At 47.5% G+C, this 11930-nt stretch overlaps 1 protein-coding gene across 2 annotated transcripts in view; it reads left to right on the plus strand.

Annotated features, from left to right (window-relative positions):
• LOC143298971 (uncharacterized) overlaps positions 1 to 11930 on the plus strand; it is a 16534-nt gene continuing 4604 nt past the window's right edge. Inside the window, exons 1-4 of one of the 2 annotated variants that reach the window (XM_076612026.1) lie at positions 1 to 159; positions 4296 to 4415; positions 5249 to 6466; positions 6530 to 6692. In XM_076612026.1, the coding sequence (XP_076468141.1) occupies positions 19 to 159; positions 4296 to 4415; positions 5249 to 6466; positions 6530 to 6692 (1642 nt within the window). In that variant the 5' untranslated portion in view covers positions 1 to 18. Of the gene's footprint in view, positions 160 to 4295; positions 4416 to 5248; positions 6693 to 11930 lie in introns of both variants that reach the window. The other variant, XM_076612025.1, reaches the window with a different exon arrangement.

Raw genomic sequence — 11930 nt, forward strand, 5'->3', positions numbered from 1 at the left:
AACCCGGAAGTTTTGAAAATGGCGACTGGAAGGATTGAGGAAGACACAACGTGCAGTGTATGCTTTGAACGATTTGAAGGACGTCGACCCAAAATCTTACCGTGTAAACACACGTTCTGCCTTCCATGTTTAAAGGATTTAGTGGACAGAGAAAGTGAGGTAAGGCAGCGATTACGATGATTGTGTTGATTATCGGATGACCAGGACTCTCCATTCAGTGTCAGCCCCTGTAGACTGAGGGGTCTGCTGCCGTTGGGGAAAGGTGGGGTGGGGCCGGGGATTGTTCGCTGTCGCAGTGTTGTCCGTTTCTTTCTTCTTTTTTTTTTCATTTCTCACTCTCAATAGAAAGAAAAGCACATGCGAAAATGTTTGCAAGCACTTTTCCCACCTGGAAACCATGTCACGTGACAGAAACCGAAACTGAAAATCTGATAAAAGCAGGAAACGACACGGAAGCAAATAAAATTCATCATCATCTTCATCTTCATCATCATCTTCATCATCATCATCATCATCATCACAGCCATCTTCTTCTTCTGAAGAGTTATGCAGTGGAAGAAGTATGAGTAAATCATGTGGACCTAAAAGCCTTTCAAACGTCCCTGTCATTTAAATTTTTTTTTTTTTTTATAGAAGACCAGTTATACATTTCTTGGGGGTTGCAGCAAAGTTCAGTTACGTTTTATCATCAAAACATAATTCAAGAACATCCGTCCCACTACAAGATTGACAATCCTCCACAGATATCACCATGGAGTGGCTGCCATCAGCACCTCCTTCAAACCAGTCTCTGACCCACCAGTAGGTCTGTCTGTCAGTCTCTCCAGGCAGCAGACCTTTTCCCTGCCATGAAATTGGAGGAGTTCTTTTTCCCTCACATAATCAACCAGTGGAACCTGCCTCATCTGGAGACACAGACAGTGACATCAGTCTCAGTGGAAGCCATCAACTTCCAGACATAACCTGCCCCACTCCTCTTCCCTGTCTCCCCCACTGCCCACCCATAACACCTCACCCTGTCCCCCCCACTGCCCACCCTTAACACCTCACCCTGTCTCCCCCACTGCCCACCCATAACACCTCACCCTGTCTCCCCCACTGCCCACCAATAACACCTCACCCTGTCTCCCCCACTGCCCACCCATAACACCTCACCCTGTCCCCCCCATTCCCCACCCATAACACCTCACCCTGTCTCCCCCACTGCCCACCCATAACACCTCACCCTGTCTCCCCCACTGCCCACCCATAACACCTCACCCTGTCCCCCCCACTGCCCACCCTTAACACCTCACCCTGTCTCCCCCACTCCCCACCCATAACACCTCACCCTGTCTCCCCCACTGCCCACCCGTAACACCCCACCCTGTCTCCTCCACTCCCCACCCATAACACCTCACCCTGTCTCCCTCACTCCCCACCCATAACACCTCACCCTGTCCCATCCAGTTTTCCAAATCACAACCCCCCTTCTAAACACACACATTTGATAGCTATCATCTGGGCAGCAAGAGGGACCCCAACACAGACCAGTCTTCATGTAGAATTCCCCTTTCAAGCATGTTACAGTACACGCCGGATATAAGAAACCCGAGGTGGGAGCATTTTTTGGTTTCTTATATCCGTCACGCCGGTTATAAGAAACTCAAAGGGGGGTTTCTTATATCCGAGTTTTCTTATATAATCTAAAGGTCGGATACATGTATAAGATAGTATTTTGAAAAATATTTCTTATAACCGAGTTCAGTGAAAAAAAGGCTTAAAAATTTCTTTTTTCTGAGTTCGTGTATGTTTTGCATTAAATTAAGAAATATCTGGTTTCTCTTAAAGACCTGCACAGAATATACTGTATATGTGTAGAGTTAATATACACCAGTGCGCTTGTGTCCTTCAATGTCAGATTTGTTTGTTTGAACATGAAAATACTGTTTTTGCTTCCCAACTGTAACGCTGGCTATGTGGTAAAGAAAAAAAAAAAGAAAAGAAAAACAAAACAAACCAAACCAACCAACCAAACAAAGAAACAAAAAAAACAAAAAAGGGCTTAGGAGAGAGAGAGACAGAGACAGAGACAGAGAGAGCTCCCAATCAGGCCAAAAAACAAAATAATAATAAAAACAACATATAACAATAGAACAAAAAAAAATGCATCACTTATCAAGGATCACAATAACAATAATAATAATAATGTAATAATAATAATATGTAATAAGACAGAGAGACAGAGAGAGGGGGGTGGAGTTGGGGGGAGGCAAAACATACTGTGTTGCTGCGAACCAATTCAAAAGGTCTGTGTCCACCGATTCGAGTTTCGGTCCTCTGTTGTGCTTCATGTCTGGGTTTTTATTGGTTTCATATTGCTGCAAGTATTCTGCTTGTCCTTTATGATTTTGGACAGTGTAGAAGCAGGTACACTCAGCTCAGTGGCAATTGTTTGCCTCTGTTTGCAGGGATTCTTCTCAACATAATCAATTATTTCAATTTTTCTCTTCAGAGAAAGTGATTGTCTCTGTCTCGCTTTCTCCGCCATTGCTGCTGGAAAGAAGTACAGGCTCTCGTATTTTTTCTTCTTGCCAACATCCAATTTATCATACAATGGTAAAGAACCAATTCAAGAAAATAATACAGTGTAATGCGCAATCATGTGCCTGTCCCATGCCCAGTAAATGCACTTTCGGTTTCTTAGAATGATTAAAATTTTCTTGGAAATGTACTTTCGGTTTCTTATATCCGAGGTTTTGTATCAAGCGGGACAAGAAATTTGCTTTCCTAAAACCGAGTTTTCTTATAAGCGAGTTTCTTGTATCCGAGTTTTTGTAATACATAATAAAGAAGAGTTTGGCCGGGGGAAAAAAATTCGTTGGCAGTAACCGTGTTTTCTTATATCCGAGTTGCTTATATCCGGCGTGTACTGTATCATCATCATCATCATCATCATCATCATCATCATAGGGGACATCTAAAGGAGAAGACACAGTTTTGTTTGCTTTTGTTAAGAATATGTTCAATGTATTTACATGTTTCTATGATGTTTGGTTGCAAATTATACTCTGTAGCATATATTTACATGTGTGTGTGTGTGTGTGTGTGTGTGTGTGTGTGTGTGTGTGTGTGTGGCAATTTGAAATGCTGGTGTGGAATGCTTGAAAACTGTTTTCCCTTGTGAATGTCTGATGTTGTGACACTTTTCAGTAAAGGGAATGGGAAATGTGTTTCAGTCGATGTCCCCTTTGCTGTCATACATTTAAAAGTTTAAATTTGATTGCCTTTCCTGCGCCTTCAATTAGTGCAATACAGAAAATACTGTGAATATAGATATCTGAAGCTGTAAGCATACGACATATTGATTGATTGAATGAATACTTATATAGCACCTATCCTCGGTCAGAGACCAAGCTCTAAGCACTTTACAAACACGGGGTCATTTTGTACAGCAGGCTGCCTACCTGGGTAGAGCTGACTTACGGCTGCCGTTGGGCGTGCATCATTCGTTTCCTGTGTCATTCAATCACATTTCAGGCATACACACATAAACACTCAGACAGCATGTAACATTTAACATTTTACGTGTATGACCGTTCTGTTTATTTGCCCCACCATGTAGGCAGCCATACTCTGTTTTCGGGGGTGTGCATGCTGGGTATGTTCTTGTTTCTGTAACCCACCAAATGCTGACATGGATTACAGGATCTTTAACATGCATATTTGATCTTCTATGTGCGTGTATACTCGAAGAGGGTTCAGGCACTAGCAGGTCTGCACATATGTTGACTTGGGAGATTGGAAAAATATCCACCCTATACCCACCAGGCGCCACCGAGATATCTCTGCATTCTGTACATGCTCACCAGCAGTTGACTGGCATTTGAACAGAGGAAATCTAACAGCATTACCATATTCTGTATGAGGTCCCATAGAAACTTTGTTCACGACTTTGTACAATGAGAATATTCTCATTAATAAAAGTATTAAATCTCTTGAACAGACTGTAAACATTGTGGAAACTAGAATGTTTCCCAGGTGGCTGCCACTGTAGACCCCAGTATTTGAAGAATATGCATCTTTTATCTTAATTCTCAGAGTACAGTCTGATAGAAAATATCATGGTGAAAGTTAGAACAGGTATTTTCCAAAAGATTACAGGTCAAAATAGGGCAGACAGTGTGTGAACTTTACGGCACAAGACAGATTATTGGGAAGATGTGAGAGCTGACCATGTTGTGCACAGAGTGGATCCAGAATCACAGGCAGTGTTGACACTGTCCTTGACTGTCATGTGTGGCTGTGTGTTTCAGACATGTGGCACTGGTGGACAAGACTGGGAAGAGGAAGGAGAGAGGTCAGCCAGAAGTCTGACGTGCCCCACCTGTCGTCGTGTCATTCCTGTCCCTGCTGGGGGTGTGACGGAATTCCAGGTAGACTGTTCTGACTGCAGGTGACAGGGTGGGGGTGTGATGGAATTCCAGGTAGACTGTTCTGACTGCAGGTGACAGGGTGGGAGTGTGATGGAATTGCAGGTAGACTGTTCTGACTGCAGGTGACAGGGTGGGAGTGTGACGGAATTCCAGGTAGACTGTTCTGACTGCAGGTGACAGGGTGGGGGTGTGACGGAATTGCAGGTAGACTGTTCTGACTGCAGGTGACAGGGTGGGGGTGTGACGGAATTGCAGGTAGACTGTTCTGACTGCAGGCGACAGGGTGGGGGTGTGATGGAATTGCAGGTAGACTGTTCTGACTGCAGGTGACAGGGTGGGGGGAAGGGTGGTGGTGGTGGTGATGAATGGAGAGTGTGATACATTTTACTTTTCTTGTATCTCTCTCACTCATTTTGTTTTGGATAAAAAGACAAACAGATCAGTTTTTAGCTCAGAGAAAAATGAATCACCTTGTTGCACACAATACTGTTAGTTGATTATGGAACATTTTTTAAAGTGAAACTTTTGAAAGTTAATGTAAAGAATATAATGCTGAACAGAACAACCACTTTGTACTGTACTGAAATGTATTGTATTACTCACAACAGATTTCTCTGTGTGAAATCCAGACTGCTCTCTCCTGCTAGAGCGTGTTGCTACAGTGAGAGTGCCACCCCTTTTTTGTTTTTGTTTGTGCCTGCAAGTGTATTTCTTTGCCTATCAAAGTGGATTTTTTTACATAATTTTACCAAGGACAACCCGTTGTGATGGTATGTTTATTTGTGTGTGTGTGCATCCACATTATATGTGTGTTTGTGTTTTTTGCTGTGCAGACAAACTTTAACCTGGACACTGACTGCAGAAAGGAAGATCCCCTACCTGTGCTGTGCAGCCTGTGTATTGGAGATCAGAAAGCCCAGTTCCAGTGCAGAAAATGCCAGAACAACTTCTGCTCTCGGTGTCGACGCTACCATGACAAGTTCTGCAAAGGAACTCAGGTGACAGTGCTGCAGGACCCCTCAGACACAACCAGCTCAGCACAGAGCCCAACAAGCTGTCAGGTGGAGGAGCAGCTGAAGATGGTTGACGACGCCATGAAGAAACTGACAGAAGAAGAGTGTCAGCTGATCCAGGAGAGAAGAGCCGTAGACAACAGCATCAACGTTCGCTACACCACTCTGCTGCGCCATGCTGCCGATGCACGTGACGCCTGTCTGGTCAGTGTGAGAGATGAGTGTGAAGCTATGACTGAGCAGCTTCACTCCAGCATGACAGAAGCGCGGCAAACACGGGACACGCTTCAGCAACAACTGTCACCATCACAGCCAGCTCCTGTGTCAGCGGCCCAGCTGAGAGCGGCACTGTTCCTCCAGGGAGAAGCTCAGATGATCCTGAACAGGAAGCTGGACAGCACTGCACTGCTCAGACATGAGGTGGAAGACAACACTCCCCTGATGATCAACACTCTGCAGTCGTTCATGGGGAAAGTCGTCAGGTCCACCCAGTCTTCAGACCCTGCCTACAGCAAGGCAGCTTCAGGATCACGGGGCTTTCAGGCTGACCCAGGAACTGCGTCATCAGTGGGGACACATCCAAGGAGCCTGGATGATCTGTACGAGAAGTTTGAAGATTTGGTGGGTCGGGTCACCTCGCTGCAGTCTAGCAACACTCTGCTTACACAAAACGTAACGCAGCTGAGTAACGCCAACAGCAAACTGTCATCAGAGCAAAGCGCTGTGCAAAGAGAAGTGACCACTGTGAAAGACCAGAACATGAAACTGACCAGTGACCAGGCGGCCCTGCAGAGAGAGATGGCAGCCCTGAGAGATAAAAACGTCATTGTTCACCAGGACCTGGCTGGGCTGACAGCAGAAAAGGACAGAGTGAGTGCAGACCTGGCCAAGCTTCACAATGACATGGTCTCCATGCAGACACAGGTTTCCATGCAGCAGACGGACATCATCCAACTGAAGGCTGATCATGGTGCTGTTGACTCCAAGCTCACCACTGTCCAGACAGACATCACAGCTTTACAGGCAGACAGGGCCATGGTAAAGAATGATGTCAGCCAGCTGAAGACCGACTGCAGTGAGCTGAAGTCCGACATGGCCAAGGTCCACAAGAGCATTTCTGATCTTGAGGGAGACCACTCTGCCCTGCAAACTGACATGACAGCATCCAAAAACCAGGTTGTCTCCCTGGAGCTGAAGATGAAGTCAGTCCAGGATTCACTGCAAGACAACATGAAGACACTGACTGCTGTGGAAACCCGGTGTGGTGAGTGACACTGGCTGTCAGTATCTGTGTCCATGTCTCTGTCTGTGTCTTTATCTGTGGTGGTGATTCTTCATGTCCAAGAACACTATTGTTGAGAGACTCACTTAGTGTGTGGACTTGGTCACTTCTTTCCAGATGTGGAGACCACTATGGGGACAGTTGGAATCTGTTGTTGACACTGATGTTGATGTTGATGCTGCCCTGTGGCAGTGCATGGTGGAAGCTTGTCAAGTGAGGGTTGACCAGTGTGGGCGGTCAGCAGCTGCATCTTCCAGTTCCTGTGACTGGAGGTTGCAACACCGGAGGTTGGTGTTGACGGTGTCTTTCTACCGTTTGTGTGGTCGGCCCCAGCTTCTGTTCCCAGTGGCAAGCTGTCCATGCACAACAGAAGTGTTGAGGACATGTGGTACTGCTCCATCCTGATGACATGTCCCACCCACCAGAGCTGTGCCTTGATGAGCATTGCTTCAGTGCTGGTGGAGTCTGCTCTACTTTTGGATCCAAAGGAAATAAGTTATGCGCAGTCTGATCCAGCCATTCTTACCAGCTATCATCTCCATGCCAGAGTCCTCCCTGCCAGCTGAAACCAAGGAGCAAAAGGGAAAAGTCAGTGTGAAAGAAAGACGTGGAAAGAAACTGAAGTCTGACAGTCACTGTGGTAAGAGATGGACAAGAGAAAAGCAAAGGAAGAAGTTGAAAGGTGCTCCGCTTCCCTCCACCTGTGATGTGGTTTGCATTGATGGTTGTGCAGTTCTGAAATCTGTGTGTCTTACTGGCCAATGCCTCTGTGTGTGTGTGTGTGTGTGTGTGTGTGTGTGTGTGTGTGCTGCAGGTGATTGTGTCCTGTTTTCAGGCAGAAGATGTTGACCTGTTCCTCTGGTCCCAACAGATGAGGGTTGTGTTGAGGGCTGTGACAGGGGTGTGGCAGCTGTCATCTCCCCTTCAGGTGTGCCTTGATGATAGTGTGGGCGTCACCAAGGGACACCAGGCTGTGGGTCTGCTCACTGTGTGCTGCTTCCTTGGCCAGTGTGTCTGCTGTGTTGCTGCCTGTCATTCTGCAGTGTGCTGGTACCCAGTGTAGCACGGCTTTGAGTACAGCGGTCACAAGGGCAGTGAGGGCTGCAAGGGGAGGACTCCGCTCCTTGTTGTGGGAGTTGTCAGGGGCTGGGAGTGCAGAGAGAGTGTCAGAGAACAGAACCACCTGTCCTGTTGTCCTTGCTGAGCTGTGCCACAGTGCTGTGACCACTTGACACAGTCACAGGGTTTCTGTCTGGGCAAGGAAGTTGGTGGGCTACCTGCCTGTTGGAACACCCAGGTGTTCATCACCAACATTTGATGAAGCTCAGAGGATGCTCTCCTCCAGAAGTGAGGTACAGTGTCTGGTTGGAACCCCAAAGTGATGGCCATGTCATCCTGGGAGGACAGAGGTTTGGATGATTCTGATGTTACTGATGCTGAATTAGGAATGTCAGAATATCATGCTGCAGTGTGTGACCATAGTCAAAGGAGATCACAATAGGAAAGTCTGTCTTGTCCACCTGCATTAAAAGCAGTTTCTCACAAATGACAAATGTTGCACAAGTTTCAATGTGGACTGGGTTGATGATGCAGAGTAAGTAAGCAAAAGCATCTGTTCAATTAACATGTTTTTACCTTGACTGGAATCAAGATGATGGTAGCAGAAGAAGTGACACAATTGTAGTGTTTTATATTTTAGATAAAATGCACTGGATAGATTTGATGGAATATGTGTGTGTGTTTGTGTGTGTGTGTATATATGTGACTTTGTGTGTGTGACTTTTTGTGTGTATGTGTCGTATGTGTGTGTGTGTGTTCACATCTATGTGTTGAGTGTGTGTGTGTGTGTGTGTGTGTGTGTGCGTGTGTGTGTGTGTGTGTGTGTGTGTGTGTGTGTGTGTGTACATCTATGTGTTGAGTGTGTGTGTTTGTGTTTCTTTCTTTAGTTGAAGTCTTTTGACTGATAGGTGATGTTTGTGCATGCACATTGGGAGTGGTTTGGTGGGGTGATGGGAAGAAGTGGTGAGATAACTGAGACAGGAAAAAGGATACAATAAGTGACATTGTGTGTGTGTGTGTGTGTGTGTGTGTGTGTGTGTGTGTGTGTGTGTGTGTTTGTGCATGTGTCTGTGTATATGTGTGAGAGAGAGAGAGACAGAAAGAGAGAGAGACAGACAGAGAGAGAGAGAACACTAAACACTTTAATGTCAATAGCTTTACAGCCCTAATGACATGGGGGTTCATAATACAAATGAGAGAGAGAGAGAGAGAGAGAAATTGTTCTCTTCCTCTGTGCATGTACACAACTCATTGTCGTCAGGTCAGGTCATTAGATCTGCTACTGGTAACCTGTAATCCAGTACAACCTGTTCAGGGTCGGGTTGCTGGCGACTAAACCGGCACTCCCACTGCTCCCTTCCGGGACTGGTGAGGCGGGTGGCTAGACACCCTTATGGAGATCCATAAAAGGGCGTCGGCTCAGGAGAGCCACCGACGGCCATCTAGCTCCACTGTGCTGTGTGCATGCCACACGCAGTTGGCCCCCGGGGTGTGTCTACCCATGCATGCGAAGTCTGGATCCGGCAGAATCTGCGGAAGAAACCTATCGGTTCAACGGAGAGGAAGGCGGTTACAGCAACGCACTGTGGAGTGCAGAGAGCAAGATGAGACACCGAAAGGATATCTAGGTCATCCACTGCATCCGTGCTCATCCTCCAGTCGTCTCGACTTAGTCTTGCCACTGGAAATTGGTGGACCCGGACGAGAGAGTGAGGTCGACGTTGTGCAACTCCTCTTCACTTTAAACAAACTCATCGCGCAAGTCATCAGTCATCCTTTTCATCCTTCATCATTTCATCACCCCCAAGTCCTGTGGCGACAGGCGAGCGACGAAACGACAGGTGTGGGTACACTGGCAGTCGCAGCCGCAGACCTGCACGCAGGCGGCTCAGGCCATAAGGTCGTTCTTCGTCGACAGGAGCAGCGATGGAGCTCGGCAGCCATCTGAGCGTCTGAGCAGCCCTCTTTAGGAATGCACTGCTCACCTCCCTGGCATGAGGAAGGGGCTAGAAAAGGTGCCCTAAAAATTGCCTGCTCCATATCACCCTGGCCAGCATACCGCGGCTGGTGGGGACCCTACATCAGCGGTCGAAACAAAAAGAAAGAAAAGAAAAAAACAAGGATCGTTCCTCTCACCATTGGTGCTTGGAACATAAGGACTCTCCTGGACAGAGATAACGCGGACAGACCCCAAAGGAGAACGGCACTAGTTGCATCCGAACTCGCCAGATACAACATTGACATCGCAGCCTTGAGTGAGACTCGGCTTGCAGGCGAAGGCGAGCTCTGTGAACGGGGATCTGGTTACACCTTCTTCTGGAGTGGACGAGGAAGCGAAGAGCGACGTGAGGCTGGCGTTGGTTTTGCAGTAAAAACAGCACTTGTCAGCAAGCTAGCTGGAATCCCAAAGGGAGTCAACGATAGGCTTATGACCATGAAACTCCCACTGGCATCTGGCCAGAAGCACCTCACCATTGTCAGTGCCTACGCCCCAACCATGACCAACCCGGATGAAGTGAAGGCGAAGTTCTACGAGGACCTTCACTCTGTCATTGCTGCTATCCCAAAAGCAGACAAGCTCATCATTCTTGGGGACTTCAATGCTAGAGTTGGCTCTGACTACATCTGTTGGGATGGAGTGATTGGAAAGCACGGTGTGGGCCACTGCAACCCAAATGGATTGCTTTTGCTTCAGACTTGTGCAGAGCACAAACTGCTGATAACCAACACAGTTTTCTGCCTCCCTACCCGTAACAGGACGTCATGGATGCACCCACGCTCAAAGCATTGGCATCTCATCGATTACGTCATCGTCAGGAAAAGGGATAGGCAAGATGTACGTGTAACAAAGACCATGTGCGGCGCCGAGTGTTGGACAGACCATCGCCTTGTAGTCTCGAAGCTGAATATTCGAATCCAGCCCAAGAGACGCCCCCAAAGCCAGAAGGCTCCAAAACGGCTCAACATCGCTAAGCTGAATAACATCACCATCAAACAGTCCTTTGTGGAGCTGCTGGAAGATCGTCTGGAATCCGCCTCTCTGGACAACCAGAATGTGGAGTCTGACTGGAGGACCCTGCATGAGCTGATCTATAGTACAGCTTCAGAGACCCTGGGACCCATGACCAGAAAGCACAAAGACTGGTTTGATGAAAACTGTGATGAAATCAAGCAGCTTCTGGATAAGAAACGCCGTCTGCATCAAGCCTACCTGAGCAACCCAAAGTCCACATCCAAAAAGGATGCGTATGATGCCATCCGCAGGACTGTTCAGCAAAAGTTACGCTAGATGCAGGATAAGTGGCTGAGTGACAAAGCTGATGAGAAGTCTACGGCCCCACATCCTCAGGATCATCCCCCCTCCTCAGTGCAGATGGGAATACCTTGATCACCGAGAAGGAAAAAATTCTCGAACGCTGGGCTGAGCACTTCAACAGTGTCTTAAATCGCCCTTCCTCCATAAATGATGAAGCCATAGACCGTCTCCCACAAGTCCCCATCAACGAAGCACTGGACGATCTGCCAACACTTCTTGAGACCCAGAAAGCAATCCGTCTGCTATCCAGTGGCAAAGCATCTGGCTCAGACTCCTTACCAGCAGAGGTCTACAAGGATGGAGGCACTGTGCTGACTGAGAAGCTCCATCAGCTGTACTCACTCATGTGGAAAGAAGAGACGATCCCCCAGGATTTCAAAGATGCATCTATCATTCACTTGTACAAGCGAAAGGGGAACCGGCAAGCCTGTGATAACCATCGGGGCATTTCCTTGCTCTCCATCGCAGGCAAGATACTTGCCAGGATCCTACTAAACCGCCTCACAGCACACCTTGACCAAGGTCATTTGCCTGAGAGCCAATGTGGATTCCGGAAAGAGCGCGGAACCACCGACATGGTGTTTGATGCAAGGCAGCTGCAAGAGAAATGTCAGGAGCAAAATGCTGATCTGTTCTCCACCTATGTCGACCTCACTAAGGCCTTCGACACCGTGAGTAGAGAGGGACTGTGGAAGATCATGGCCAAGTACGGATGCCCTCGGAAATTTATTTCCTTGGTCAGCCAATTCCATGAAGGCATGCAGGCTCGAGTCCAGGACAATGGCGAAACATCTGCTCCTTTTCCTGTCACAAATGGTGTCAAGCAAGGCTGCGTCCTGGCTCCA

The sequence above is a fragment of the Babylonia areolata genome, chromosome 24 (assembly GCF_041734735.1).
Source record: "Babylonia areolata isolate BAREFJ2019XMU chromosome 24, ASM4173473v1, whole genome shotgun sequence".
Classification (NCBI taxonomy): Eukaryota; Metazoa; Mollusca; class Gastropoda; order Neogastropoda; family Buccinidae; genus Babylonia; species Babylonia areolata.